Genomic DNA, 27172 nt, shown 5'->3' with positions numbered 1-27172 from the left:
CAGCCCAGGCTCCCCCTCTAGGCCTTTGCACACCCTTCCCTCCACCTTCAAGACTCAGCTCCAGGGCTACACCTCTGTGAAGCCTCCCGTGGTTGTCTCCTGGGGCTGCTCTCGGCTCCTCACTCCTGTGGCACTTGGCACTTTGTTCACAGCCCTCCCAGCAGGGCATGGCAAGGTCTCCCCTCCTTGAGGGCAGGGACCAGAGCTGGTGCACCTCCACCAGAATTCTAGCACAGCAGGGGCGGAGCATGGAGGGCTGCATGCCAAATATTTGTGGCACCAAACTGGGCCAGGGTGCCCCCTCCCAGTGGAGGCTGTGGCCCCATTGCCTGGCTCCTTGCTGTCTCTGGGGCTGGAAGAGGAAGATTCTAAAAGAAAAGCTGAGAAAGTTTCTCTCTCTGACCAGCCCCACCTGGCATCAGCCCATCCCGATGGCTTCCGGGACCTGGGGACCTGAAGTGGGGTGTGTGGAGCCAAGAGCAGACCAGCACAGAGGGGAGCTGGTCCCTGTCCTCTGGCACCCACAGGATCACGGCCAATAGGAAAGTGGACTCAGATGGAGTCTGGGAGACAAACTGAGGTTGGGCCCAGGAGCCAGAGCTCAGGGCCGAACCCCGCCCCCTCTGCTCCCTTCCGACCTGCTCTTACACCTCTTTTCCCTCTGGCCTGCAGCACTCTCACCTTTCCCCGTGATCTCCTGCTCATCCTTCTGCCTGTTGCGTCGTCAGGAAGGTCTCTGACCTCCAGGGAGATCTGGTTGTCCCCCTCCTCCAAATAAAAATGATCAAAGCTAACCTTTATTGAGCTCTCACTACATGCCAGATTTTGGGGCTACCCTTAGTAATTACACCATCTTCTAAGGACATACGACATGGTAATATTGTCATCCCATTTCACAGGTAAGGTAACTGAGGCACAGAGAAGCTAAGATGTAGGACTAAGATCTGAACCTAAATGATTCTGCTTTCTGAGTACCGAGGTGCAGGGACCCTGTTGGAGTGTCATTCTCACTGCTGTGTCCTCACCACCAGGTGTGGAGCCTGTCACAGAGAAGCAGGGTGAAGAAACCAGAGGCCCTTGGGAGGCTAGCCGGCAGACTAGGTCCCCTCTTGCTTGGCTCTCCCGCAGCCTGACCCTTTAGGCCCCTTGGGCCCTGGAAGGTGGGGCCCAGATCCCCACCCATTGCAGCTCAGACCCCAGCACCTTGGGAAGGAGCAACAGCTGAGGCCTCACTGGGGGGTACCATTTACTAGGCTGGCTGCAATCGACAGACCGTCCTGGGTACACTGAGCTGCAGCTGCGTCCCTCTCCAGAGGTGAGCGGCAGGATGAGGTAGGTGAGCCGAGGGTCAGCGCACTGTTTACTGAGGGGCAAGGTGCCAGCTGCAGCCTCTCCCTCAAGACTCCCAGGGACAGCTGCCTCAGATCCTGGCGGGGTGAGTCCCAAGGTCGGGGGAGGCTGGCCCTAGGGGCTGTCTTGCTCCTGAACAGTCAGCCCAGGTTTTGGAGGCATGGGGGGAGGCAGGTGGGCCCAGAGTTCTAGGCCTCCCCTGGCTTCTTCCACTGCCTTGTCCAGGGTCGGCAGTCGTGACTGCCCACATTTCTCCCTTCCTGGTGTGGCATCTGGAGGTCCCGGTCATTTGGGCTTGGCCTGGGTCCTGGTCAGCCTGGGAGGAGTGGCTGACGCTCTGAGGAGGTGGAGGCGTTCCTGTACACAAGGAACTGGACAGAGATCTGGAGGGGCCACGTCAAGGCTTCACTGAGCACACTGTGCTGGGTCTGCCCCTGGGGGCCTGGGGCTCCTGCCGAGCTGCTCCCCTCTCCCCCTGCTCTCAGCCCCTCTAGCAGGTGGGAAGGGTCAGCCATGACCTCCCAGCCTCTGCTCTTGCTGCACCTTCCACTCTGAATGCCTTCCCGCACCTCAAGCCCTAGCTCGCTTCATCTGCCAGCGCAGGGGTCTTCCTCCCTCAGGCAGCCCACCCCCGACTCCTTCCCCAAGATCTCGCCTTCATCCCACCCTACACCATCTTGGGAGTTTCACCAAGTGGCTGGGGCCATTTGAGGGCACTAGAGCTTAAATGTTTCCCTCTCACTGCACCCAGCAGGGACTCAGCAAATGTTGAAACAAAGGCCATGCTTATATTCTCCCAAATGAGATCCAAATATGGCCTCGATTGTCATTTAGCAAACATTTACTGAGCACTCACTGTGCTGGATCATGTGTAGAGTGTTTCCGGACACCTTATCTTATGTGATTGCCTGGTCATCTTGGTGAGACAGTGACTGTTAACTCCACCAGGCTAATGAAGGTACGGAAGCACAGAGAGGTTAATGGTTTTCCCTGTATCACACAGCTATGGAAGAGTAGAGCCAGAATTTGAACCCAAGTTTTTCTGACTCTAACTATGTGTATCTCCACATTCCAGCTTTCTTTTCTCCGGCCTGGATAGGCTGAGTTTTCCCCTGTTCTTCATGGACTTTTCATAAGCTGAGCCTGGAACAGCACCCCCTTGTCTTTGCCTAACTGTTCCTTCAGGGCACAGTTTAAATGGTGCACATGGAGGCCTCTGCTGAGCCTTTGAACCAGGACACCCCCCTGGTCACACACTCTTGCAGTTTTCCTCTGTGGTACTTGGTGCACTGCAGTGAATTAATTATTTATAATTACATGTGTCCAGTTTGCCTCCCCACTGAGCTGTAAGCTTCCTGAGGCCAGGCCATCTTCTTCTTGCTCACTACTGGATCCAGGACCTGACGGGACACATGGCAGACAGGAGGTTTGACTCCTGGATGGATGATGGATGGTGGATGGGTGAATGGAGAGATAGATGGAAGGATGGATTATAGATGGATCGGTGGGTGGGTGTTGGATGGATGGATGGATGGATGGATGGATGGTGGATGGACGGGTGATGGATGGAGGGATGGATGGATGGATGGATAATGGACAGATGGATGGATGGATGATGGATGGATGGATGGATGGATGGGTGATGGATTGGTGAATAGATGGATAGATGGATGGGTGATTGATGGATGGATGGATGGATGGATGGATGGATGGATGATGGACGGATGGATGGATTGGTGGATAGATGGACAGATGGATGGGGGATGGATGTTTGGTGGATGGATGGATGATGAATGGAGGGATGGATGGGGGATAGATGGATGGATGGATGATGGACAGATGGATGGATGAATGATGGATGGATGGGTGATGGATTGGTGGATAGATGGACAGATGGATGGATGATGGACGGATGGATGGATGGGGGATAGATGGATGGATGGATGGATGGGTGATGGATGGATGGATGGATGGATGGATGGATGGTGGATGGATGGGTGATGGACAGATGGGTGATCGATTGGTGGATAGATGGACAGATGGATGGATGATGGACGGATGGATGGATGGGGGATAGATGGATGGATAGATGGATGGATGGATGGATGGGTGGATGGAGGGATGGATGGGGGATGGATGGATGGACGGATGGATGGACGGATGGATGGATGATGAATGGGTGATGGATGGGGTGATGGATGGAGGGATAGATGGATGGATGGATGGATGATGGACAGATGGATGGATGGGGGATGGACGGATGGATGGATGGATAGGTGGGTGGGTGGATGGAGAAGTGGATGGACAGATGGAGGCGGAAGCTGTGAGCAGGTGGAGGCCACCATGCCCACCCGCCCCACCCCGCCCCGCCTGCCTCGAACGCCCTGAAGGATACGATGGTGTCGAGCAGCAGCATGCCCAGGCTGCCCACAAGCCAGGGCAGGTGGTGCAGCACGTAGCTGCCCTCGCTCTGGCCCACCTCGGGGTTTTTGAGCAGCACACTCAGCCCGTACAATGTGTTCCCCAGCATCACCAAGGCGAACAGCGAGTAGGAGATCCCCTGGGTCGACTTCCGCAGGAACTGGAGGTGAGGGGGTGGGGTCAGGTCTCACACAGGGCTCTTGTCACCCTGGATTGTGACTGTCCACACACCCATCTGCCCCGTCACACTGTATGCGTAGCCCTAAGCTGATTTTTCACTGTGTGCTCAGAGTCCAACATGGGCCTGGCACATGGACCAGCCCCTTCCAGGGCCTGACTCCTCATCCCCACCCAGCCACCTCTCCCAGGCCCCTTACCCAGGTCCACAGGAGACAGTGGCTGCACCATCCCTGCTGGCCCCACGATGCCCTGCTCTCCAGCCCCACACTGATTCGGTACCCAGCAAGCACCCCCATCCCTGATTCCCCAACATCTCCTCTCCTCTCAGACCTCTAAACTCAGCCCCTCGCTCTTACCTGACCTCTTACTTCCCTGAGACGTACACAGGTCCCCTAGATGGCAGGCATCATTATGCCCATTTTCCAGAGGCATAAACTGAGGCTTGGAGAATTGCATTAAATTGCCCAAGCCAACAGTGAGTGTGGACCCAGATTTGCACAAAGACGCCCACACCATGCTACGCCTTAACCCAGAGGCGCGAGCTGCCAGGTTGACTCCTCTTCCACTCGGCCCCACCCACCCCTGCTCAAGGCTCACATTGGTGTGGATCTGAGGCAGCCGGGAGAACAGGTACAGCACGCTGGAGACAGAGCCGATGACAAAACCAATGATTTCCTGCCGAGTGAAGGGCTGAGAGGGCAGAAGCGGGTGCTCAGTGGCTATTAAGGGCTGGAGGTGCGGGGTGAGATCTCCAGTCTCCCTCCTAGAGGGCAAGCCCCCGCCCAGGTGGCCACGCAGAGGAGGGCCCTTGGGACAAGCGAGTCCCCCACCCCCACCCTGCCATCATGTACCCACACCTCACCTTATTGCCTGGCTCCACAGACAGGAGCTTCCGCCCCCAGAAGACCTCCGTCGGGGCAGCCACAGAGCCAGCTCTGCTCAGCAGCGGGGTGGTACACGCCAGTCCCAAGGTGAACAAGAGCACGGAATTGATGGGGGCAGACACTGGACAGGAGGCAGGAGGGAAGCCGAGGTTAGGGATCTGAGTGGCAGGAGACAGACTGGGACTGGAGTCATGGTCTTGCCCTTTGGTGGCTGTGTGACCTTGAGCAAGGGGCCTAAGCTCTCTGAGCTTTAATTCCTCATCTGTAGAATGGGTGTAATCACAGTATCCTTTGCTTGGGGTTGTAAAAGTGATACCATGAGGGCAGTGGGGCCCAGAGGGGGTTATCAAAAGCAGGGCCTCAGGCCACGTGTCATATGGGCTTCAATCTCATGCTGGCTATCGCCCCTTCTGAATCCTCAAGGGCCGTGACCTGTGCTCATTTCCCAGCTCCAAGCCCAGGGCTGGGGACAACAGAGAAGCTGAAGCCATGTTTGTTGAAGGAGAACGTAAGAGAAGGAAACCCCTGTGGTCCGCCCAGATGTGCTCATTGCCCTCGCGCCTTTATCTTGGCCAATCAGGGCTCTGGCTTTCAGATAAGGCCCGAGGAAGCCTTTCGGAGGTTTGTCACCCAGCAATGGGACACCTGCTTCCTCCCAAGCTCTGGCCGCCCCTAGCGTGCCTGACATGGAGAGATCGCCATACTTACACAGAGAGGGACGTTTTTTAAACTTGTAATGAAAGTACAGTGACAGCATCACCAGGTCTGCCAAGACGTAATACACCGCCGTGTAGGTCTGCAAGAGAAGCGGGAGCCCGGGGCGCTGGCTGCAGTCCCTGGCACTGGGAACCATACCCTAGCACTGGGCTGGCACTCTTATATTCCAGCTGCTGACCCTGAGTGTCAGTTTCCTCACCGGGAAAGGGGGAATCACTCTTCCTACCTGGCAGGTAGGTAAAGTGTCCGGCCTGGGCAGATGGGTGAAATGGTGGCTAGTTCCACTTGTCAGGACAAAATGGGACTCAGAGGTTAAATGAGGGCTCAGGTCTGGCTTGATACAGGAACAGTTAAGGCTTTACAGTCTCCTTGGGAAGACAACAGACTCCTGATTGTGAATCCCAGCTCTGCCCACCCACAGGAGAGTGACGGCACCTGGGCCTCCCAAGGGAAAACTTTTCTCCTCCAGCCCCTGAAAGCTCAGTCAGGCTCATAGCACCTCGGAGGTGAAAGACCCCAGCAATTCTCTGGTTTGATGCGGTCATTTTGCAGATAGGGAAACTGAGGCCCAGAGCAGGGCAGTGACCAGTTCAATGTCACACTGCATGGCAGGGCACTCTACAGCATGGGGCCCTCATAAGACTAAAGGACAAGCCAAGGATTCTGAAGACTGGGCCTCCTGCTGGCTGCCCCAGTGCCTCTGCCACGACTGACCTAGGAACACACCCTGCCCAGGGCCAACTTACCTGCAGGGGTAGCTGGTCAGCGAGGAAAGAGCCAATGAGGTTGCAGGAGTCTCCCCCGATCCAGCCGAGCAGGAACCACAGGGACAGGGCCTCATCCATGTTACCCGTCTTGCAGGCCTTGATATACTGGCTGTGGCAGAGAGGGAGACACGTGCTCAGGGATCGAGGGCTGTGACGTCGCCTTGGCGGGTCAACAAGGGAACAGCTCCCAGATGAGACAACCACGGGAGAAGGGAGCAGGAGACACAGGTGCACAGATCACCTAGGAGCCCACCCTTCCCGCAGGCAGGGTCCCCATGAGCCTTTCTTTGCCTTTTGGGGGTTCTTACCAGGGAGCATCCCTTCCCACCCAGGAACTCGATGGGATGTGCATCTTTCCAGAGAGATCCACAGCATTACGCACAGTCTCCTCCACAGCACCCTCAGGCCTCCCAGTGGGGACCCGGGGTTTTTATAGGGTCCTGAAGTTTTGTGCCAGGCACTTCACAGGGACGCTAGATTCTTTCTTCTATGGACAGGGTAGGGAGTTTGAAAACAGGATGGCGGTGGTGGCAGCCGGCCCACGGCCTGGGCACTGCCGCTGCCCTATCTCCAGGAGCAGCTGATGATAAGATCATGGGCCGAACCACAAACTGTTATCTTCAAAGGGCACAGGAGATGGGCAGGGCTGTGGCTCCTGGAGCTCTCCACTACAAAAGCCGTGGCTTTCAGCACCCTGGTGATGCCCCAAAGGTCCTTGGTACTGGGACGCCCGCCCACCCCTCCTCCATCTTTCACTGCTCAGGAAATAGTTCCTGCTCAGGACCTTCCATGACCTGCACTCACCAGCATCCTCTCCTTCCTCTGTAACACTTGACACCCTGGTCCTTGTCGGATTCCCTCTTCCTAAGGGCTGCGACAGTTCCCAGCACCGGTCTGGCACGGAGGAGGCCCTTAACTAAGGGTTATCCCTGTCTCTTAAAGCTCCTTCAGGAGACTGTGACTTGACAGGTCTCTGTAAATTGCAGCTAAAATGATTTTGTCACACTCAGGAGAGGCCCAGTCCCAAGGTGGAGCAGGAGGGTGGCTGCCCTTCCTGCCGTCACTTGGGGCTCCCTCCCAGGCCTCCAGCCCCCCTCACTGCCAGACCCAGGCAGGGCCAGTGTTATGCAATGGCAGGAAGGGACATCTCAGCCAGCTCCTCAGATAGTTCTGGGGAAGTGCTCACCCCACAACAGGTTGTCTTCCCCCCTCGGCCTCTCCAAGGCCCTCTGACATCACTGGTGTTGGATGGCCTCCCTCCCTCCGGTCCTGCCCTGTGACTCCCAAGTTGTCTTTGAAAGGGCGCCAGAATGGGAGCTCTGCAAAGGCAAGAGCAGCATCTGTTTTGCTTACTTGTGTCATACCTAGTATGGCACCTGGAACAAAGTAATTCAGTAAAACTGTTGGAGAATAGAGTGAAGAAATAAAATGGAGTCACTATAGCCAAGCTGCTAAGTTACTAAGACCAAATCGGCCAAGGTATGAAGAAATGATTCCATTCTTGTTTTAACCAGCCTGGGAACGAACTTAAACTTCTCAGCTTTCCAGGCCTGCACCAATGCCTGGATACACATCAAACCTCCAGATAACCCTCGGGGTACCCTCTGAAGGACTAGGGAAAGAATTTTCCCACGTCCAGGTGACCCGTCATCTACAGGATTGTATCTTGGACCAATCCAGAGACTAAGAATGCATGTGGTGTCACATACCATAGACTATTATTTGGACATAAAAAGGACTGGAGTACTGATACATGCTACAACATGGATGGACTTTTAAGACATGATGGTGAGTGAAAGAAGCCAGTCACAAAAGGTCACATACTCTGTGATTTCATTTATATGAAATGTCCAGAACACGCAAATCTAGAGAGACAGAAAGTAGATGGGGCGGGGAGATTTAGGGGGAAATGAGGAATAACTCATTTCTTTTTGGGTGTCTTTACGGTGATGAAAATGTTTTAAAATTGATTGTGGCAACGGTTCCACAACTCTACAGATACATTAAAAGCAATGAATCACATACATAAGTGGGCTAATTGTATAGTATGTGAATGGTTTTTCAATAAAGCTATTTTTAAAACATGTCAAGCCCCTGATGAAACCCTAATCTTTGTCCCTCAAGACAAAGAGCAGACATCCTAACAGTGGAGAATGCCCTACAGTACAGGGCCCTTGATGACCTCTTGACCTCATTTCTCCCTGTCCCCTTGACCCTCACACATGCTGTGCAGCCATGGCATTGAGCGTACATTGTGGAAAGGCTCTCAGCTGGGGGCTTTACATGCACTCCGTCAGGCCATCCTCAAAGTAACCCTGTGAGGTAGGGAACAGTATTCCCATTTTACAGATGAGGAAACTGAGGTGCAGAGCAGGGAAGTGACTTATCCAGGTCATAGCTAAGTGGAGAGCTCACCCGTTTGAATCCAGAGCCCAGGCTCCTGACCAGCATGCTGCTATGTTATGTCTCTTTGTTCCCCAATCACAGCAGTGGCCACACTATTTTGTACTCACTGCTTGGCCACTACCAGACTGTCATAGGACAGAGGCCCTGTTTGGTGCATCCTAGCCCTCCCACCCCTCCACTTCCTCTTATTAGCTGTGCAACCTGCAGCAAATTACTTAACCTCTCTGGGTTTCTTTCCTTATAAAATGGGGATAGTAATTGTACCTATTTTATTGGGTTGCTATGAGAATTAATTGAGGTAAAAACATGTCAAGTGCTTAGAACTGACCAGGTACATAGTGGGAACTCAACAAATAGTAGCAAATGTTAATATTATTGTGTATCAGCATTGTCCGGCATAAGGCCAGGCCCAGGGTGGGGTTCAGTGCAGGGCCCCCCCAGGCAGGCTGGAAGTCAGTGAGTAGGGGTGGGGGAGGGAGCACACTCGGCTTTGAGTCTTCCAGTGGCCCCAGGGCCACTGCCCCACCCCTGCCAGCCTCCCTGGTCCTGCCACCCTGGCACTACTCACGGGAAGGTGGAAGCAGCGAAGCAGAGAATGGAGACCAAGCCCAGGCCCACGCTGGCCTCGTCCCAGCCATCCTGGGCACATTCACCAAACATGTCCCATATCCACTGGCGGGAGCCATTGGGGCAGCTGGAGAAGTTGCCGGAGCCCAGTTTCTTCCAGACCATGACTGTGGAGGGAGGGCGGGTGGGCGCTGGAGCGCTGAGGTAGGCAAGGGCTCTAAAGGGAGAAAGAGAGGGGGTCTTCAGTGTTCAGGGGTCTGGGTCCTAGTCGCAGTGTCCCCGACCTAAGCCCATCCCCATCCTTATCATCTGCACTGACTGAGCTGCTGCACCAAAGGACAGTCAGCCTCAAGTACATGTGCAGAGAGCTGGTTCTGCAGTCAGGGACCAGTGCCTTCCCATGCAGCTTAACCCGTTAATGTGCAACTCTGGGCAAGTGACTCAGCTTCTCTGTGCCTCAGTTCTCTCACCTGTAAACTGGGGATGATAACAGTGCCTCCCTCATACAGTTGTGAGGGTCAAATGAGTTCATGAATATAGTGCAGAGAACTGAGCACTGAAACATGTCACCTTTGTTATAACTCTTGAATGTTCATTGTTTCCAGTCTCTTGCTATTGTAAATTACGCTGTGAGGGCCGGCTGAGACCACGCCTAGAATGTATATTACCTCATGTAAAGTAGGCCTGTCACTCAACATCAGTCTCTGGACGAGAAAAGGGTTCTATGGAAAGTAAGTAACCTCACAGGGTGATCTGATCATAAATCCCTAACTGGGCAGGCAGGCCATGGTGGGTAGTTACACAGCAGGCACGCAACATTTTCAGTGAAAGGTGTTAAGCCAATCCTGTCCATTGTTCTTGTGCATCTACTTAACGCACCTTTGAAATACCAAGTAATACCCCTTGAAGACATAACCACCCAGAAGAATGCACAGAATCCTGTAATCGGATCCCAGCTTGCTTTCTCCCACCCTTGTGTTACCTTCCTTCCTCGCTCCCTCCCTCCCTCCCCCCACCTCAATTTCAAAAGCAGAAAAGAAACTGCAAAACTCTTATTCTCTGGAGCATTTGAGATCTTGCTCCTTCGCAAGTGTCGTCAGTTTGGCTCAAATAAACTCGCATAAAAATTCTCTACAGTTTTGGACATTTCTTCTGTCAACAGGTCACCCGAGGCAGATGGAGAATACGGACCAGGTGAATCCCCAGGGAGGGCAGAGGCTGGGATTCAAGCTTGCTGTGTTCAAGACATATTCTGCCAGGAGCTCACCTGTGTGGGATGCCTGCTGGCAAGGAGTGCAGAACCACCACTGCCCAAGTCCAAAGATGGCTGATGACACAGCCAGACAGGGATGGCCCCTCCCGGTGCCCGGGCACCCTGCACACTGACTAGAGCAGTCACTGCTTGTGTGACAACCCATGAGAAGGGAAAGTGGAACCTGCTGGAGTCCTCTCTACCGGGTGACAATCATCACAGCCCGATTACTGAGCTCTTCGCCAGCTCTGTGCTACGTACCCTGCATGCATTTGTGCATTTTGTCCTTGTATCAACTCTGTGAAGTATGGGTTACTGATATACCTGAGGAACCAGGGAAGTGACTTGCCAGGGCCACCCAGCCAGGATGCAGCAGAGCCAGGAGACCCAAACCCCTACCACCGTGCCACACTGCATCAGGCACACTGCAGAGCCACCGTGCCACACTGCATCAGGCACACTGCAGAGCCACCGTGCCACACTGCATCAGGCACTTCTGTCCCTGCAAGTGGCAGAACACGCCTGTGGTCTGGCATGGCTGCCCAGCTGCTCGCTCAACCAGACGGCAAGGCTTCCCCTTTCCTCCTGGGCGCAGAGGGGGTTTCCTCACCCAGATTGAGGCTCTCTTCAGCCACCTTCAGTTCCTCCTCCTGTTAGGAGACCCAAGATCTTCATAAAGCAATGTCCAGTGCCATAGACTAAATGTGTATATCTTTCCCAAATTCATCTGTTGCAACCTAACCGCCGTGTGATGGTCTGAGGAGGTGGAGGCCTTTGGGAATGCTCAGGTCGGGAGGGTGGAGCTCTTAGGAATGGGATTAGTGACCTTGTAAGAAGAGACATGAGAGAGCTTGCTTTCCCCCTCCCTCTTTCTCCCATGTGAGGCCACAGCGAGAAGACAGCCATCTGTGAATAGGAAACAGACCTTCACCAGACATTGAACCTGCCAGGGATTTGATCTTGGATTTTCCAGCCTCCAGAAGTATGAGAACTAACTCTGTGTTGTTTACAAGCCACCCAGTCTATGGTGTTCTGTTATAGCAGCCCTAATAGGCTACGTCACCCTGGCTGGACCCTTGGAACTGCTGAGGTCACAGTGCCTGGGAGGGTCAGGGAGGGGAAAGAAGCCAGTCAGCTTCTTTTCTCAGGAAGCTCTAGGCTCTCCGCCCTGATATGACCTGCAGTGGGCAGAGGCCCTGGAGCTGGGGACACGGGTACCCCAGGTCACTGCCCGGTTCACTGCACCACCTCCAGGGCCCAGCAAGGGCGGCTAAAAGCCTCTTCCTGTATCCTAGCGACCCACCTGCATGACCTTTAGCTCAGCTGATGTTGGAACTGTTTACCTAATGTCTTGCCACCAGCACCTGCAAGGCACTGCAACTTAGCATACAGTCCACGTAAGAACTGTGTCTTTGCAACCCAAGGAACTTCAAACCAAGTCCTTTTGTTCCCCAGCCACCCCCAAATTGGACTGTCTCCCCCACCCTACTCTTAGAGATTCTGAATGTGCCACTGTAGTTCACCACGTCCTTGTCACTTCCTTGTGAGCTGGGGAATACTGCCCCCATTTTACAGATAAGGTTCAGTGGTTTTAGACCAGGGGTGTCCAAACGTTTTTCAACGTTTTTTTACCAAGGGCCACATGTGGTAAAATACACAAACAGCCGGGCAACTCACTCGAGGTGAAGTACGTATTGCCTCACCTGGTTTATTTAAGTAAATTAAATATCTTTTTGGAATTTGCTGAGGGCCAATTAAAAATGGATTGCGGGCCGCAGTTGGCCCGCGGGCCGCAGTTTGGACACCCCTGTCTTAGACAAATGAGTGACCTGTCTGAGCTTGTCCACAAAATGAGGAAAGTGTCCCTGGCTCCTGGGGTTGTTGTGAGGTAAAATGCATATACAGCTCTAAGTCCAGTGCCTGAGGGTCATGGTTGTGACTGTTTTGTGGATGAGAGTCTAGTATCTCAGCCACCCTGAGGCCACTCTCTCACTCCCTCTCTTTACCAGGTTAGGGAAGAAATTAGGTGGGCACATGCTCAGTGAGGGAGGAGGGTGTTTTGAGGAATGTGCCTTGGCTGTGAGGGCCCAGGGCACTGGGTGGGATGGTCCCCTGTCCATCACAGGACTATTGTGCAGCTTGGGGCTCAGGACACTCTGAGACACACCTGAGCCCTGAACAGAAGGGGCCTTTCTCTGAGGGCCGCTGTGCATTGGGCCTGGCACCCATAGGTTCTGAACCAAGCAGGGAGTCAGCCTGGGCCCCAGGTGTGGCTTCTGGGAATGGGCCCCCCTCCTGCTCAGACAGCTGTGAGTGAATGGATGTCAGGGTTACAACACAGCTTGCCCACATTTGTAGGTCTGATAAGGACCACAAAAGGGGTGCCTTGGCATCATGGAGGACATGTTCAAAATTTAGGTTCAGTGCATCTGGTTTGGGGATCTGGGACCTTGGTTTTACGTGGAGAAGGCATCTCCTGCCACACCCAAGCTCCTCTCCCGGCTCACAAGCTGCGTCAGCGAGATGCTTCCCACTGAAGCAGGTCAAGTGGCCACGTCTAACAGATCAAGTCCACATTACTGGAGGCAAAGCGCCAAGGTACGTACTCCAAGAACTGCCCTCCCCATCTCCTCTCCTGGCCGTCACTCTCAGGCCTCCCAGCTTCTTTCTGCACATGCGGTCTTTCTCTTCCCCCAGGAGTATCCTCCTCCTGGAGGGCCTAGCAGAGATACTAAGATCTAGTTCTAAGTTGCCCTCTCAAAGAGGGCTTGCAAGAGCTGGCTGGACAACACCTGTCACCTCTTCCCACCCCTCGTCACATACCTCTTCACACTCCTCAGTCACCATCGCTCTTAAAGACCACTTCTCTCTGCTTCACTTCAGTTGTGATTTATTCTGAGTCTAGACACACCAGCTACACAGTAAAGGTTCAGAAAATGCTGGGAGAGGTGAGGGGAGGGGAGGAATGGAGAAAGGGTGAAAGACAGAAAGAAGAGGGGGAGAGGGAGGGAGGGGAAAGAAAGGAGGGAGGGAGGAAAGATAAGAAAAGATCTACTTGTGAGCTCCACAGCCTAGGAGTGAGGAGAAAGCACTCCAGAACTGACCTGTCTGATGCTTACAAGTGGAGGACTCTTGGGCAAGTGCTTGAACCTCAGAATTCCAACTTATACAACCGGGAAATAATGCACAGATCCACCTCCTAGGCTGACTGCAGAGCTCAATGAGGTAATCCAGGCCAAGAGGTAAGAATGGAGCCTGACACAGGTCAAACACTCAGTCGTAACAGCCAGGGATGGCCATTATTCTGTTCTGGCTGTAGTGCCTCCCCCGCCGCCAGCCCCCATCACCCCCTCCCCGTCTCAGAGTCCCGGGCACACAGCAGCTTTCAGTAAGTGTTGGATGGACAACACTCACGCCAGTCCTCACTTCCAAACCCAGCCTGCCCATGTACACACTTCAAAACCTGTCCTAGGCATGGGGTGGGGAGGGTGCAATCTGGGCTTCCTGCAGACCGGGGGCGTACGTGGAGGGGAGGGGCGTCCCGGCTTGTGGATTCCCCCCATTCCAGGCCTCCAGGTCCTCAGCTAACTCGTGACTCAGCTCAGCGCGAGCCGCCAGTTTGGAGCAGATGATGACAGGGCAGCCGCTGGGGTCAGCGCTCAATCGCCCAAGGTCCCCGCCCCTGACCCGCCCTGGGGAAAACAAAGCCGTCGGAAGCGATGGGGCCCGTCAGCCGAAACCAGGAGCTGAAAAGGGGAAGCAGACCCTAATCCCTGGCCAGACCCGGGTGAGAAACCATGATGATCGCCCCAAAGGAGGGGGACATGGGCCCCCGAGGGCTATTCAATCCCGACCCAGATCTTCACCCAGGATCTCGCGCCCCAAGGAGGGGACAGGAGCCCCAGGACAGCCCGGGGGCTGGAGGAGCGTGTTGGAAAATGCGGCCAGGAAGCCCCGGAGTCCCGACCCGCAGCCTTCGGGTTCGCCCCAGCCTCAAACCGGCTCACCACTTGCAGATCCGCGGACCCGCCGGGCTCCTGGGTTCGGTCGCCCCTGGCTTGGTCAGCTGACCCGAGGCGTCCCACCGCTCGGCGTCTGGAGCCGCGCTCTAGTCCGACCGCCCCCGGGGGCGGAGCGAGCCCGCCGGACCTGCGCGCGGGGACGCGGCGCTCCGTGTCTGGTCCGCGCTCAGGCCGCCCCCGGGGCTCCTCCCCGCCACGGTGGGCGGAGCCTCCGCAGTGCGCAGGCGCCGACCTCATGCTACGCGCCGCGTCTCGAGCTGTGGGCCGCGCCGCGGTCCGCTGTACGCGAGGGTCCAGGCCGCCTCAGGCACGCGCTGCCGTCGCCATGTCACGGCCTCCGTGCGTCGCCTCGGGAGCTCCGTCCCGGCCCGCCACCGTGCTGGGCACCATGGAGATGGGGCGCCGCATGGACGCGCCGGACAGCGCCAACGCCGTGCGCGCTTTCCTGGAGCGCGGCCACACCGAGCTGGACACGGCCTTCATGTACAGCGACGGCCAGTCCGAGAGCATCCTGGGCGGGCTGGGGCTCGGGCTGGGCGGCGGCAACTGCAGAGGTAACGCCTGGCGCCCGCGCCCCGGCCCCCTGACCTCCCCCTGCACCGTGCAGTGCTGCCCCGCTCCCCGTCGGGAGGCAGCCACCGACGGCGGTCGGGACCGACAGCTTCGTCCCTTCCCGGGGCGCCGACCTCCACTGGCCGCCACGCAGCTCCTCAGGCCCCGTGCACATGTAGCCCCGCAGCCGGACAGTGCTTTGTCCTGACCACCTTCCCCTCCCCTTCTCACTCTTCTGGGGGTTGCAACTCGGGATCCCCAAGTTTTAACCCCGAGGTTGGTCGAGTCCTTCGCTTTCTACCCGTTGCTTTCTTGGTGCACCTCTCCGAGGCACTGGTCTCCAGAGCTGTGCCGTCCCCGCCTCCAACCCTGCCGGGGGCCCATAACCAGACCCCCGGCGCTCTGCCAATGCCCCTCCCCATTGCCCTCACCGTCTGTGCGCTCTCATTTCTCATCCTGCTCTTTCATCAGTCCCTAGACTGCTCTGCTCGGTTGGCGGTACCTCTGGTGGTCTCAGGGAGAGCTGTAGTGACACCACAGGCCAGGCTGGGGGAGCAGGGATGGTAGGTGAGGGGTGGGGAGGTGTGAGAAAGGGGTAAGGGAGCCCTGGGCCAGGCTTTGTTGTGGGTTATAGGAGGAAAAGTGGCTCCGACACCTCCCCCCCCCCCCCCCCCCCGCCCCCGGAGCTCAGAGTGTAGTGGGAAAGATTGAACCCAGTGATTTTAGAGGAACCCAGAAGGGGAACCACTCTGGGTGGGAGGAGGGGACATCAGAGTCAGGGAGAGACACTAGGGAGGGCTCAGAGAACTCTGGAGCTGGGCCTTAAAGGAACAATAGTGGTTTGCTGGGCAGAGAATGACAGAAAAGGGCATTAGAGGCTGAGGGCACAGCTCTACAAAGACGGCTGGAAATGTGAAGCACCTGTTATGTGGAAGGGTGGGCAGTAGGCAGGTGTGGAGGGACTGTCCCTCATTAGCTTGATGCCATTCGAAGTGCCTGGGGTGGGGGTGCCTGGTGGATAGTGGGACCCAGTAAATGGAATTACTGTTGTTACTACTGCCACACTTTGCCTCCTCTTTTCCACTCTGAGGCTCTTCTTCCTTCCCAGCCCTTAGGGAAGGTCCCCTCTGGATCCTCAAATTCATAGCTTAGTGGAGGAAAAGAATGGGGACATGTATCTCAAGCCCTCATTTTCTAGTTCACCTAGATGCCTCTCTTTGACAAGGTTTTGTTTTTGAATTGGGTTTTCTTCTCCAGCCCTTCCCTGCTTTCTTCTATGAGGTCAGATGGGGCCAAAGTCCTCAGGTCAGACCTGAGGCAAAGTTCACACAAAGCACGCAGGGGAGTGGGGACAATCTGAGCCAGAGCTGTGGGACTTGTTTCCTCATATCTGAGTGGTTTGACGACTCCCCTCTGAAGTGCTGAGTTGCCTTTGCCAAGTATGAAAAGTGCAGAATCCATCCATGCATCCATCCACACAGCTAGCATTCTTTATAGCACTTCCAAGCTGCTTGCATGTCCGAACACCATCGCGTTCTCATGGGGATTGTGTCTCTACAATGGGTGTGTGGTGTGTATGCTTCCATGAGTCTGGAAGGGGAGGGAAAACTAATTGCCTTCTGCTCATTTCGCATTCTACCTGTCTCCCAAATTGATCTTTGTCAACACTTGTGTGCAAGGAGCTGCGTCTCTCCTGAATGCTCCCAGCAGCCGCTTTGCAGTCTCCCTATTTTCAGGCCTGCCCCCTTGAGTTCTTTCTCAATACTGCAGTCAGAGAACCGCACACACTGATTTGACATGTTTGAATGATGGTATTTAAAAAAACCCTTTGGGATTAAGTCTGTGTCCCTGCTCTTGTCTCTTGTCCCACGGCTCCCTGCCTAGAGTTTCTGCTCTTGTAACTCAGAATTGCAGGAATGGTCCCTCACATACTGTATTGTCTTGCCTTTGACTTTGACCAGTACCCACGTGCCCACCTTCTGGTATGTGGTTCCCTCCCTTCCTTGTTGACTGACTCTGTTGGAGACTCAGCTGGAGTGGGGGGCGGGGAGAGTCACCCCTGCAGAAGCCTTCCCTGGAATTCCGGGTTGGCCACACGTCTTCTCTGGGCTCCTTCAGCATTGGTCCTTTTCTGTGCTGCACTTACCATATTGTAACATCACCTTCTAGACTGAGCCACTTGAGGGCAGAGATGGAGTGTGTTTGGTTCGTCTCTGTGTACTCAGCCTCTAGTGCAAGCCAGCAGTTTGGTGACCAGTAATAGTTATTGTAACAGCAGTGAACATGGAGAACTTACATTTAAGACATTATTTCATCCTCATGCTCTAACTATGAGGACAGTTCCATTATTATCATCCCTATTTTACAGGTGAAAGAACTCAGGCTCAAAGAACTTAAATAATTTAGCCAGGGTCACATGGCTAGTAAGGGGTTAAAATAAGTCTCTTAACCATTACATTTTCCCCCCAAAGTGAAAATTGCCACCAAGGCCAATCCCTGGGATGGGAAATCACTGAAGCCTGACAGTCTCCGGTCCCAGCTGGAGACGTCACTGAAACGATTGCAGTGCCCCCAGGTGGACCTCTTCTACCTGCATGCACCAGACCATGGCACTCCCGTGGAAGAGACGCTGCGTGCCTGCCACCAGCTGTACCAGGAGGTGAGGGTGGGCGGCTACTCTCCATGGTCTGTCCTTACCTAGGAGGGTGCAGGCTCCAGGGCTGTCCCAGAGCAGAGCTGGGGACAGACCCCAGTCCCCGGGTCCCCACACAGGTCCCCCTTCCTGGTCTCCTGGGCTGTGTTGGTTCTGACTGCCATCTCCTCCCTGTAGGGAAAGTTTGTGGAGCTTGGCCTCTCCAACTATGCCTCCTGGGAGGTGGCCGAGATCTGTACCCTCTGCAAGACCAACGGCTGGATCCTGCCCACTGTGTACCAGGTGCGGGCAGGGCTACAGAGGTCCCAGGTCTCCTGCTGATCCCAGCTTCTTGTGGCTCCTCCAGCTGCCCCCATGCCCTCTCCATAGCAGCCATTCTCCTGCTCACAGCCTGCAGATGGCTCCCAGGTGCCCTCAGGATGACGTGCAACCTTCTCAGCCCGGCCAACAGGCATTTGCCCACTGGCCCTGGCTTCCCTTGCCTGTGTGTGTACCCTGGTGCCATCCTTACCCCGTCCTTGCTCTGCACGTCAGCATGGAACTTTCCTCCCCCTTCTCCCTGGTAGAAGTGCTCAGACCTCCCTTCGATAGCGCTCCTTCTGGAACCCTTTCCTGATGCCTCAGCTGGGCTTCCAGCCTCTGAACCTCATCTTCATACATTCAGCGAGTATTTCTGAGCACCTGCTATGCTCATAGAACCCGTCTTTATTGTGATTATCTGTCTCCTCTCTGTTTTTAACTTGACTCAAACCTCTCTTGGAGGCAGAGACCTTGCTGGACTCACTTGTGTTTGGAAACCCAGTGTCTAGCCCACAGGTGGTGCCCGCGGATGTTTGTGGAATGGTATCTCTAGTCTGGTTTCCCTTCCTTGGGCCCAACAGTGCCTCCCCGTCCCCTACCACCACTCGTGATTTTGGAAATCACTGCTGAAGTCCTGGGCAGATTTTGATTGATGGTTTTAAAAGAAGAAGGCTGGGGTCCCTTCCCTGGACACATGCACCCTCTCTAGCTGGCCTTTCTGCCTGCAGGGTATGTACAACGCCACCACCCGGCAGGTGGAAACAGAGCTCTTCCCCTGCCTCAGACACTTTGGACTCAGGTTCTACGCCTACAACCCTTTGGCTGGTAGGGCTGCTCTGGGGATAGGCTCCCCCTGGAGTGGGTGGGCATTCCTGGCCCTGGGAAGCAGGAGGGGTTTGGCAAGAGGCTGGGCTGTGTCCTCCATCGCTCCTGGGTCCCCCACCGTCCCCTCCCATCCAGAGCAGCCTCTGGGAGCAGTGGGGCCGGCGGACCTGATTGCATCCTTCCCACAGGGGGCCTGTTGACTGGCAAGTACAAGTATGAGGACCAGGATAGGAAACAGCCTGTGGGCCGCTTCTTTGGAAATAGCTGGGCGGAGACCTACAGGAATCGGTGAGCCGGGCATGTCTGCATTAGGATGGGCAGCGGGGGGGTCCCCTTTATCTGGAATGGAGAAGCTCTAGTCTGCTTTCCTGGGTTCTTCAGGCCTTCACTTATAGCCTAGACCTATATCTCTTGAGTCCTGCAGGAATTACCAAGCCTTCTGTGGGGCTGCTGCTTGTTATCTTGGGACCTTTGTAAGGAAATGAGGCTCCCAGGACCTTATGCCAGGTCTTCCAAGTCCTAGCTCTTCCCTGAGAAGGGCTCATCACCTGCCAAGAGGGAAAGAGAGCCCTGGACTGAGGCTCAGGAAGCCTGGGGCCTACGCCCTATACTAGCTACCTTTGCTCCACTGGTAAAGGGAGGGCAGGCTTTGAGTGCTTGGGAATAAAGATATTGAGGCCTCTGGGGAGGGAGCCAGCACCCTGGGTGGTTCTGCTGCCCTGTAAAGCTGGAGCCCGCTGGCAGAGAGGACACTGGGCCCACTGTGCTGTGGGATTGGGGTGAGTGCAGCTGCCCTGGTTGGCTCTTATCTGTGGCTGCAGTGTAACCCCCTGGTGCTGACCCCTGCGCCACCTTCCCCATCTGCCCAGCTTCTGGAAGGAGCACCACTTCAAGGCCATTGCCCTGGTGGAGAAGTCCCTGCAGGCTGCGTATGGCACCAGTGCCCCCAGCATGACCTCGGCCGCCCTGCGGTGGATGTACCACCACTCGCAGCTCCAGGTAACCCAGCTGTGCCTGGAGGCTCCGCTTCTGTCCTTTCGAGGGAGCCAGAATTACCTTTAGATGATTTCTAAATAGTTTTTTTCTGTGAAATTTCTCTCTGTTCCAGTTCTCTTGGGCAGTCCTGCCGTCGTTCTTAGTAGTTATCAAAGTGTCAGGCCCTGTGATGAGGGCTTTATAAACATGGATTTCCTCATGACTTAGTCCTGCTGAGGTGTGATTTGCCCAGTTTTACTGATGAGCAAACGGGTTCACACAGCTGTGAGAGAAAATGAATCAAATGCCATTAATCTAACTCCTCTGGTGAGAGTTGGGGGTTTCCTCCTTGCTGGTATCCGCTGTCTTCCTGGCTAATACTTTTCTCCTGCTTCAGCCTTATACAGTTGCAGAGTGTCTGGCATATGTACAATAGGGTCTCAGTAAATGGGAGCTCCGTGCTTTACATGATTTCTCATTCCCTTAACCACACAGAAAATAGGGAAGACTGAGTCTCAGAAAGGTTAAATAACTAAGCCAAGTTCACAGAGCTGCTGAATGTCTGTCTGAGGACCAGCAGTGTGACAGCTGGGGAAGGAAGGCAGGGTTTGGAGTCACAAAGTTACAGTCATTGAAGGCGCCCGAAGTTCTTTCTAGAACTGCCGTATTTTGCCATGTATAATGTGCTCCCGTGTAGAATGCACACCCATGTGTTTGGCCCAAACTTTCAGGCGAGAAACCTTTCGTTTTAATTTTTTAATTCAAATTTTTATTTGTTTACATTTAGGTACTTGTTATTTGGTTTTTACATTTAGGTACTTTGTTTTATAAAGTTGTTACAGCCTTTATTTTTTAACATATTATGGTATAGGAAATTTTAGGTAGCAAATAATTACAAAACACAAGAACAGATACAAGGTATAAGAAATTTTAGGTACCGGTAACAAATTTATGCATCAGAGAAGGCCAAGAAGTCTTCGTTGTTGCAAGTTCCTGGTAAGTTCAGCAAAACCGATTGTCATATTCCAGGGTATTATTTTGCATATAGATATCGTTATTGATGTCTAGAGTTACACTTGAAACTCATAAGCGTAAATAAAAGAATTAAAATCATTTATGTAGATGCAGAATTAGTACTATCCATGGGTAATGTGCATCCTTATTTACGCCTCACAAATGTGGACAAAAAAGTGCGCATCATACATGGCGAAATACGGCATATAGGGCATAAGTAAACACCCACGGGCCAGGTCTTGGCAGGGGCGAGGCTGAAGGAGGAGTGGACATGACTGGAGTCACTGGTGCAGAAGTGTGTTGACGTCTGGCTGTCTCCCCTTCCAGGGTGCCCATGGGGACGCGGTCATCCTGGGCATGTCCAGCCTGGAGCAGCTGGAACAGAACTTGGCAGCCACGGAGGAAGGGCCCCTGGAACCAGCTGTCGTGCAGGCCTTTGATCGAGCCTGGCACCTGGTTGCCCATGAATGTCCCAACTACTTCCGCTAGGCTGCCACATGGCTCCAACTGCCAAAGGTTTTGTTCTCTCACCCTGGTCAGTCTTTGCCTTACGCTGATTTAGTGTGGTCTTTCTTGACTGTCTGGACTCGTATATTATTTTTCTAGATTCCTGCCTTGCTCCCAGTTGCCTTCACAATGTGTAAAGGCTGGGGCCGAGCCTTACTGGGGCATTTCCTGTCTGAATAAAGCAGGCACTTGACCTGGCTATAGCCCAGGCCCTGAGTGAACCCCACAAACTTGTCTCCTCGACTGCTTGCAGCTTGTTTCCATCCGGCCTGAGGGCTTACTGCCAACGGCGCAGGACTGTGAGCTGAAAGGACAGGGCACACTGGCCTCATGCGAGGCTCTTCCCAGCCTCCCTTCCTCAATCCAGCCTGACTGCTCAACGGCAGAGCTGGAGGGGGCCCTCCCTCTTCTGCACACACTAGAAAAAGAGGGCCAGACACGCTGAAGTAGACGTTCTCTCATTCAGAATTACCTCATGAAATACTCAGAAATGGAATGACTCGGGCAAAAACCTACCATGAGAGGCATTGTTAACACTTAGTTTTAGCAGTTGCTTTATTTTTGTCTTAGCTAAAGCCTCCTGTCTTGTCATTCATAGGTTTTTGGTCCCAGCCTTGGGTCTCCTGCTGTTACGAGTTGGGGTGGGGCTTGGGCAGCCTGGGTCTGCATTCCCCTCAGCAAATCCCTACTCCAAGCAGGAGGCACCCAAGGCTGGAGAAGAAAAGAAATGCGAGGTCTGCTGGTTGCTGTTTGACCATTCCCAGTGCAGAAAAGTCTCCCTAGCCCTGAGGGCGGGGTGTGGGGTGTGGACCAGGCTGTAACACAAGTCAGCACTTGGAGCTTCCTCACCTTGAAGTGACGAAAAGTGCTCAACTCAGAAATCAAGACAAAACCACCATTGAAAGGTGCTTTGTCCTAAGAAAAGTCCCATTTGCCATCTAGAGACAGACACCCTGCAGATAAAACTTTATTCTCTACAGAAAAGTCACCCTTCCTTGTCTTCATCCGTAATAAAATGGGTGGTGTATGTTATCATTGCACAACAAACAGCCCCACATTGAGTTGCTTAAAATGACAAAATCCCCCCAAATTAATCTTAACGATTCAGTATAATCCTTATCCCAATCCCAGCTGGGTTTTGTTTTGTTTCCCTCAGAAATTGACAAACTGATCCTAAAATTCATATGGAAATTCAAGGCAAACAGAATAGCCAAAACGATCTTGAATAAGAAGTCCTCCAATCCTGAATTCAAAATGTACTACAAAGCTACAGCAATAAAGCCAGTGTGGCACTGGCATAGGGATACACATACATACCAATGGAATAGAATTGAGAGTCCAGAAATAAACCCCCATGTGTACTTTCAGTTGATTTTTAGAGAAGACTGTCACGACAATTCAATGAAGAAAAGATCAGTCTTCCTCTCGAGCAAGGGAAGTAAGAGAAAAAATAAACATGTGGGATTACATCAAACTAAAAAGTTTTTTCACAGCAAAGGAAACCATCAAAACAAAAAGGGATCCTACTGAATGGGAAAAGATATTTGCCAATGATCTAACCGATAAGGAGTTAATATCCCAAATTTATAAAAAACTCAACTCCAAAAAACAAACAATCCTATTAAAAAATGGGACATGAAGAGGACATAAAGAGACATTTTTCTAAAAAGAACATACAGATGGCAAGCAGACATGAAAAAATGCTCAACCTCACTAACCATTAGAGAAATGTAAATAAAAAACACAATGAGATACCACCTCACCCCAGTCAAGATGGCTATCATCAATAAATCAACAAACAGCAAGTGCTGGTGAGGATGTGGAGAAAAGGGAACCCTTGTGCACTGTTGGTGGGATTGCAGATTGGTGCAGCCACTATGGAAAACAGTATGGAGGTATCTAAAAAAATCTGAAAATGGAACTACCTTATGATCCAGCAATTCCACTCCTAGGTATCTATCCGGAGAAATCCAAAACTCGAATTCAAAAAAATTTATGCACCCTTATGTTTATTGCAGCACTATACACAATAGCCAAGACATGGAAACAACCGAAATGCCCATCGGTAGATGACTGGATTAAGAAACTGTGGTACATTTATACAATGGAGTATTATGCAGCCATAAAGAAGAATGAAATCTTACCATTTGCAACAACATGGATGGACCTAGAGAACATTATGTTAAGTGAAATAAGTCAGACAGAGAAAGACAAATACTGTATGATCTCCTTATATGTGGAATCTGAAGAAAAGAATAAATGAATGAACTAATCAGAAAAAAAGAAAAGAAAAGAGTACTCTTCAACACATGGTGCTGGGACAACTGGATATCCACACGCAGAAGATGAAGTTGAACCCCGTCTTCACACCGTACCAAAGAAAATTAACTCAATGGATTGTAGACCTAAATGTAAAAGCTAAAACTAAAGCTTGTAAAATACAGAAGTAAATCTTCATAACCTTGGTTTAGGCAATGGTTTCTTAGATATGACACCCAAAGCTCAAGCAACAAAAGAAAAAATAGATACATTGGACATTATCAAAATATGAAATGTGTGAGCTTCAAAGGACACCATCCAAAAAGTAAAAAGACAACCCACAGAATGGAAGGAAATATTTGCAAATCACTTATCTCCTAAGAAACTTGTATCAGCAAATCCCTGCTCCAAGCAGTGGGCACCGAAGGCTGGAGAAGAAAAGAAACGCCAGGTCTGCTGGTTGTTGATAAACATTCCTAGTGCAGAAAAATCTGCAGTTCTTTATACAAAGAACCTGAAAACTCAATCACAAAAGGTAGAAAACTCAATCTAAAAACAGGTAAAGAATCTGAATAGACCTTTCTCTAAAGACATGAGCAATAAACCACATGAAAAGCTGCTCAACATCATTACCCATCAGAAAAAGTAAACCAACCACAACGATACCACTTCACAACCTGCTAGGATGGCCAGAGTATAAAAGATAGACAATAACCAGTGTTGTCAAGGATTTGGAGAAACAGAAAATTCATACGCTGCTGGTGGGAATGTAAAGTGGTGCAGTCACTATGGAAAACAGTCTGGCAGCTCCTCAAATGATAAAACATAGTTACCGTATGCTGGCAATTCCACATCTTAGATGGATACCCAAGAGAAATGAAAACATGTCCATACAAAAACTCATCCATAGCAGCATTATCCATAATAGCCAAAAAAATGGAAACACCCCAAATGTCCATCAACCAATGAATGGATAAATGCAAAGTGATATCCAATGGAATATTATTCAGCAATAAAAAAAGAAGGAAGTAAACATGGACCATGTCGATGGAATCTACTAAGTGAAAGAAATGAGTCACAAAAAGGCCTCATATTGTATGATAAGATTTACGAGAAATGTCTGGAATAGGCAAAGCTATTAGAGTAAATTAGTGGTCACCTAGGGCTAGGAGGCGTGTTGGGAGGAGACTGAGATTAATTGCTAATGAGTATAGGTTTCTTTTTGGAGTGATGAAAATAATCTAAAACTGATGATTGTGTAACTGAATACATTATAAACCATGGAATTACACACTTTAAGTGGGTGTATAATATGTGAATTATGTCTCACAGCTTTATTTTTTTTAAGAAAAAGAACAATCGTTCAGCTCATGAATCTGCTGCTGGGGCAGGGCTAAGTGGGGAATGCTTCACTGCTCCCCAATGTCTTGAGAAGTGACCTTCATTTAAAAAATTAAAATTCCCCTGGGTTATTTCATTAATGGGTCAAACGAACACTAGTACAACAATATCTGATTGATGTCCAAACATTTCATTACAATAATGAAATTAAGCAGTATATTCTGATAGTAGCCCCCACGGGAGAAAATCCTCTCAGTGTGTGTCACCCAAGCACAGCTGAACAAAAATGGACAGGTCGTGAATGACAAAATCCAAGCCATACCCTTCAAGTCATCTTTATGGGGAGCTATCTAGGTAACTTCCAAATGCATTTCACAATTTGCAAATTATTAGCTCATGGCCCCCAATCATGAAAGCCTAACATGATAACCTGAGGACAGCACATTGTAACCTGGAAAGTCTATTAAATCTGTATCAAGTTATATAAATGTGAAAGGAGCCTCCTGAAGTGAAAACCTTTGTGAGTGGTCTAGGAGGCAAGAACTCAAATTCTATTTTCAGGTCCTCTATCCCATGTAAACCCCACAGAATTATAGGTGTCTAAAATCATCATATAGGTAATTAGAGGCTTTGGCGTTGAGGCATTGCTGGTAATTGCTGTCCCCTGAACTTTGAACTTGAACTTCCAGCTGCTGAATCATGCGTACCCTTTGAACTAATCTATTTTTAGAACCTAACAGATGGTCTCATTTAAGAGGACGCTAATTCTCCAATCTAACATTCCCATCCTTAGTAAGTTTTCTGAATCAACACTACATACATTGGGGTCATGTCCAAGAAACTACAATTGACCCTTGAACAATGCAGGCTAGAACTGCGCGGGTCCACTTATGCATGTTATTTTTTTCAATAAATACCTGTACTGTTTTTGATCCGTAGTCGGGAGTCTGCAGAGGTGAAGGGCTGACTGTATGCAGTGACCTATGCCATTTTGCACAGGGGACTTGAGCATCTGTGGACTTGGGTGTCTTCGGGGAATCCTGGAACCAATCCCTCATGGATACTGACGAGAGCTAAGTTTACGGGGAGTCAAAATGTATACACGGGTTTTCAACTGCACGGGGGGTTGGTGCCTTTAATTCCCATGTCATTGGAGGTCAATTGTATTGTGATGTATTAGATCTAATCAAGGACAAAGCCTGATTCCCAAGGCCGCATTCATGTTCATGAATAAGTGGTTTTCCACCCTTAGAGACAGACTATCTCAACTGCTGCTTTACCCCAATCAATGGCTCTGTGGAGCTTTGTCCGCAAGAGTTACCCCTTGATAAGAAGCCCAGGTCAATACAGTGGAGTATCAGCCAGCAATCATGAAGATGGTAAGCTAGTTGGTTTCTTAAGTCCTTTTCACTTTACCTGTTTTCATGGGGGTGTCATGGTATCTCATTCTGGTTTCAATTGGCATTTAGGAATAATATGCACCTTGACCAACGAGGTGGAATGAGGTACAATTCACGTGCAATCAAATTTACCAATTTTAAGTGTAGTTGGTCCCTTATGCTCCTTTGTAGTTAATGACTCCCTCAAACCTGTTTCTGGCCACCACGATCTGCTTTCTGTCACTATACATTTGCCTTTTCTAGAATTTTATATAAATGGAACAATGTAACACCTAAACTTTGGTTTCTTTCACTCAGCGTGACATTTCTGAGATTTATCGTGTTGTATGTATCTCATTCCTTTTTGCTGATGCTTATATTGTATTCCATTGTATGGATACATCACACTTCGTCCATTCACAAGTTGGTTGTTTCCCGTTTGGAGCTACGAACATTTGTGTGTAAGTCTTTGACTATGTTTTTTTTATTTTTTTTATTTCTCTTTGGTACATATCTAGAACTGGGATTGCTAAATCATATGTAAAGTGTATTTGTAACTAGATCTTAAATACCAAAATGACTTCTGCTTTCAGGAAGATGCAGTAGACGGTACTTGGCTTTACTTCTCCTGCAAAGTACAAATAAAAACCCTGGACATTATATATAGCACAGATGTAAGACTCTGAAAGACGGAAAGGAGCCCGACTAGCTGGGGGACCTGGGACCCAAGGCAGGACACAGAAGTGTTTCCTGGGTTTTCCTTTTGCCTCATGTATCCCAGACCTAGAGATGAAGCCAACA

The 27172-nt window shown here is 51.6% G+C and overlaps 2 protein-coding genes and 1 long non-coding RNA gene across 4 annotated transcripts; 2 read left to right on the top strand and 1 right to left on the bottom strand.

The window, feature by feature from the left end:
- Positions 1-775: 775 nt before the first annotated feature.
- Positions 776-14734, bottom strand: SLC66A1 (solute carrier family 66 member 1). Of its 2 annotated transcripts, XM_088790276.1 has the most exons (9): positions 14552-14670; positions 13368-13483; positions 9294-9509; positions 6299-6428; positions 5544-5631; positions 4814-4956; positions 4549-4641; positions 3746-3931; positions 776-1733 (listed from the first exon to the last, which is right to left on the bottom strand). In XM_088790276.1, exons 3-9 carry the CDS (start codon positions 9455-9457, stop codon positions 1662-1664), a joined length of 876 nt encoding a protein of 291 aa, XP_088646402.1. In that variant the 5' UTR covers positions 9458-9509; positions 13368-13483; positions 14552-14670; the 3' UTR covers positions 776-1661. The 2 variants fall into 2 exon arrangements, with proteins under 2 accessions (XP_088646402.1, XP_088646401.1); XM_088790275.1 differs by lacking the exon at positions 13368-13483 and having other exon boundaries at positions 14552-14734.
- Positions 14735-14768: 34 nt separating this feature from the next.
- Positions 14769-21626, top strand: AKR7A2 (aldo-keto reductase family 7 member A2). The gene is made up of 7 exons (XM_088790272.1): positions 14769-15120; positions 17590-17777; positions 17949-18053; positions 18800-18896; positions 19085-19184; positions 19766-19895; positions 21213-21626. The coding sequence occupies exons 1-7, from the start codon at positions 14802-14804 to the stop codon at positions 21372-21374; spliced, it is 1101 nt and encodes a 366-aa protein (XP_088646398.1). The 5' UTR covers positions 14769-14801; the 3' UTR covers positions 21375-21626.
- Positions 21627-26694: 5068 nt separating this feature from the next.
- Positions 26695-27031, top strand: LOC148755391 (uncharacterized). Its single transcript, XR_016018558.1, has 2 exons — positions 26695-26832; positions 26965-27031. It is a non-coding gene; the product is annotated as an uncharacterized LOC148755391 (long non-coding RNA).
- The last annotated feature ends 141 nt before the right edge of the window (positions 27032-27172 follow it).

Source organism: Rhinolophus sinicus, chromosome 14 (assembly GCF_057876585.1).
Source record: "Rhinolophus sinicus isolate RSI-liver-muscle chromosome 14, RSI-T2T, whole genome shotgun sequence".
NCBI classification, from domain to species: domain Eukaryota; kingdom Metazoa; phylum Chordata; class Mammalia; order Chiroptera; family Rhinolophidae; genus Rhinolophus; species Rhinolophus sinicus.
The sequence above is the reverse complement of the archived record's forward strand: the minus strand, read 5'-3'. Positions and strand labels throughout refer to the sequence as shown.

Excerpts from the sequence above, each read along its gene's own strand:
- SLC66A1 (XM_088790275.1), bottom strand. The coding sequence starts at position 9,457 with ATGGTCTGGAAGAAACTGGGCTCCGGCAACTTCTCCAGCTGCCCCAAT. Across the intron at positions 4,957-5,543 it reads TAAAAAACGTCCCTCTCTGT|TGTCTGCCCCCATCAATTCC; the intron begins GTAAGTATGGCG and ends CCTCCTGTCCAG. Across the intron at positions 1,734-3,745 it reads TGCTGCTGCTCGACACCATC|ATCTCTGTCCAGTTCCTTGT; the intron begins GTATCCTTCAGG and ends TGGCCCCTCCAG.
- AKR7A2 (XM_088790272.1), top strand. The coding sequence starts at position 14,802 with ATGCTACGCGCCGCGTCTCGAGCTGTGGGCCGCGCCGCGGTCCGCTGT. Across the intron at positions 17,778-17,948 it reads GCCACCAGCTGTACCAGGAG|GGAAAGTTTGTGGAGCTTGG; the intron begins GTGAGGGTGGGC and ends TCCTCCCTGTAG. Across the intron at positions 18,054-18,799 it reads TCCTGCCCACTGTGTACCAG|GGTATGTACAACGCCACCAC; the intron begins GTGCGGGCAGGG and ends TTCTGCCTGCAG.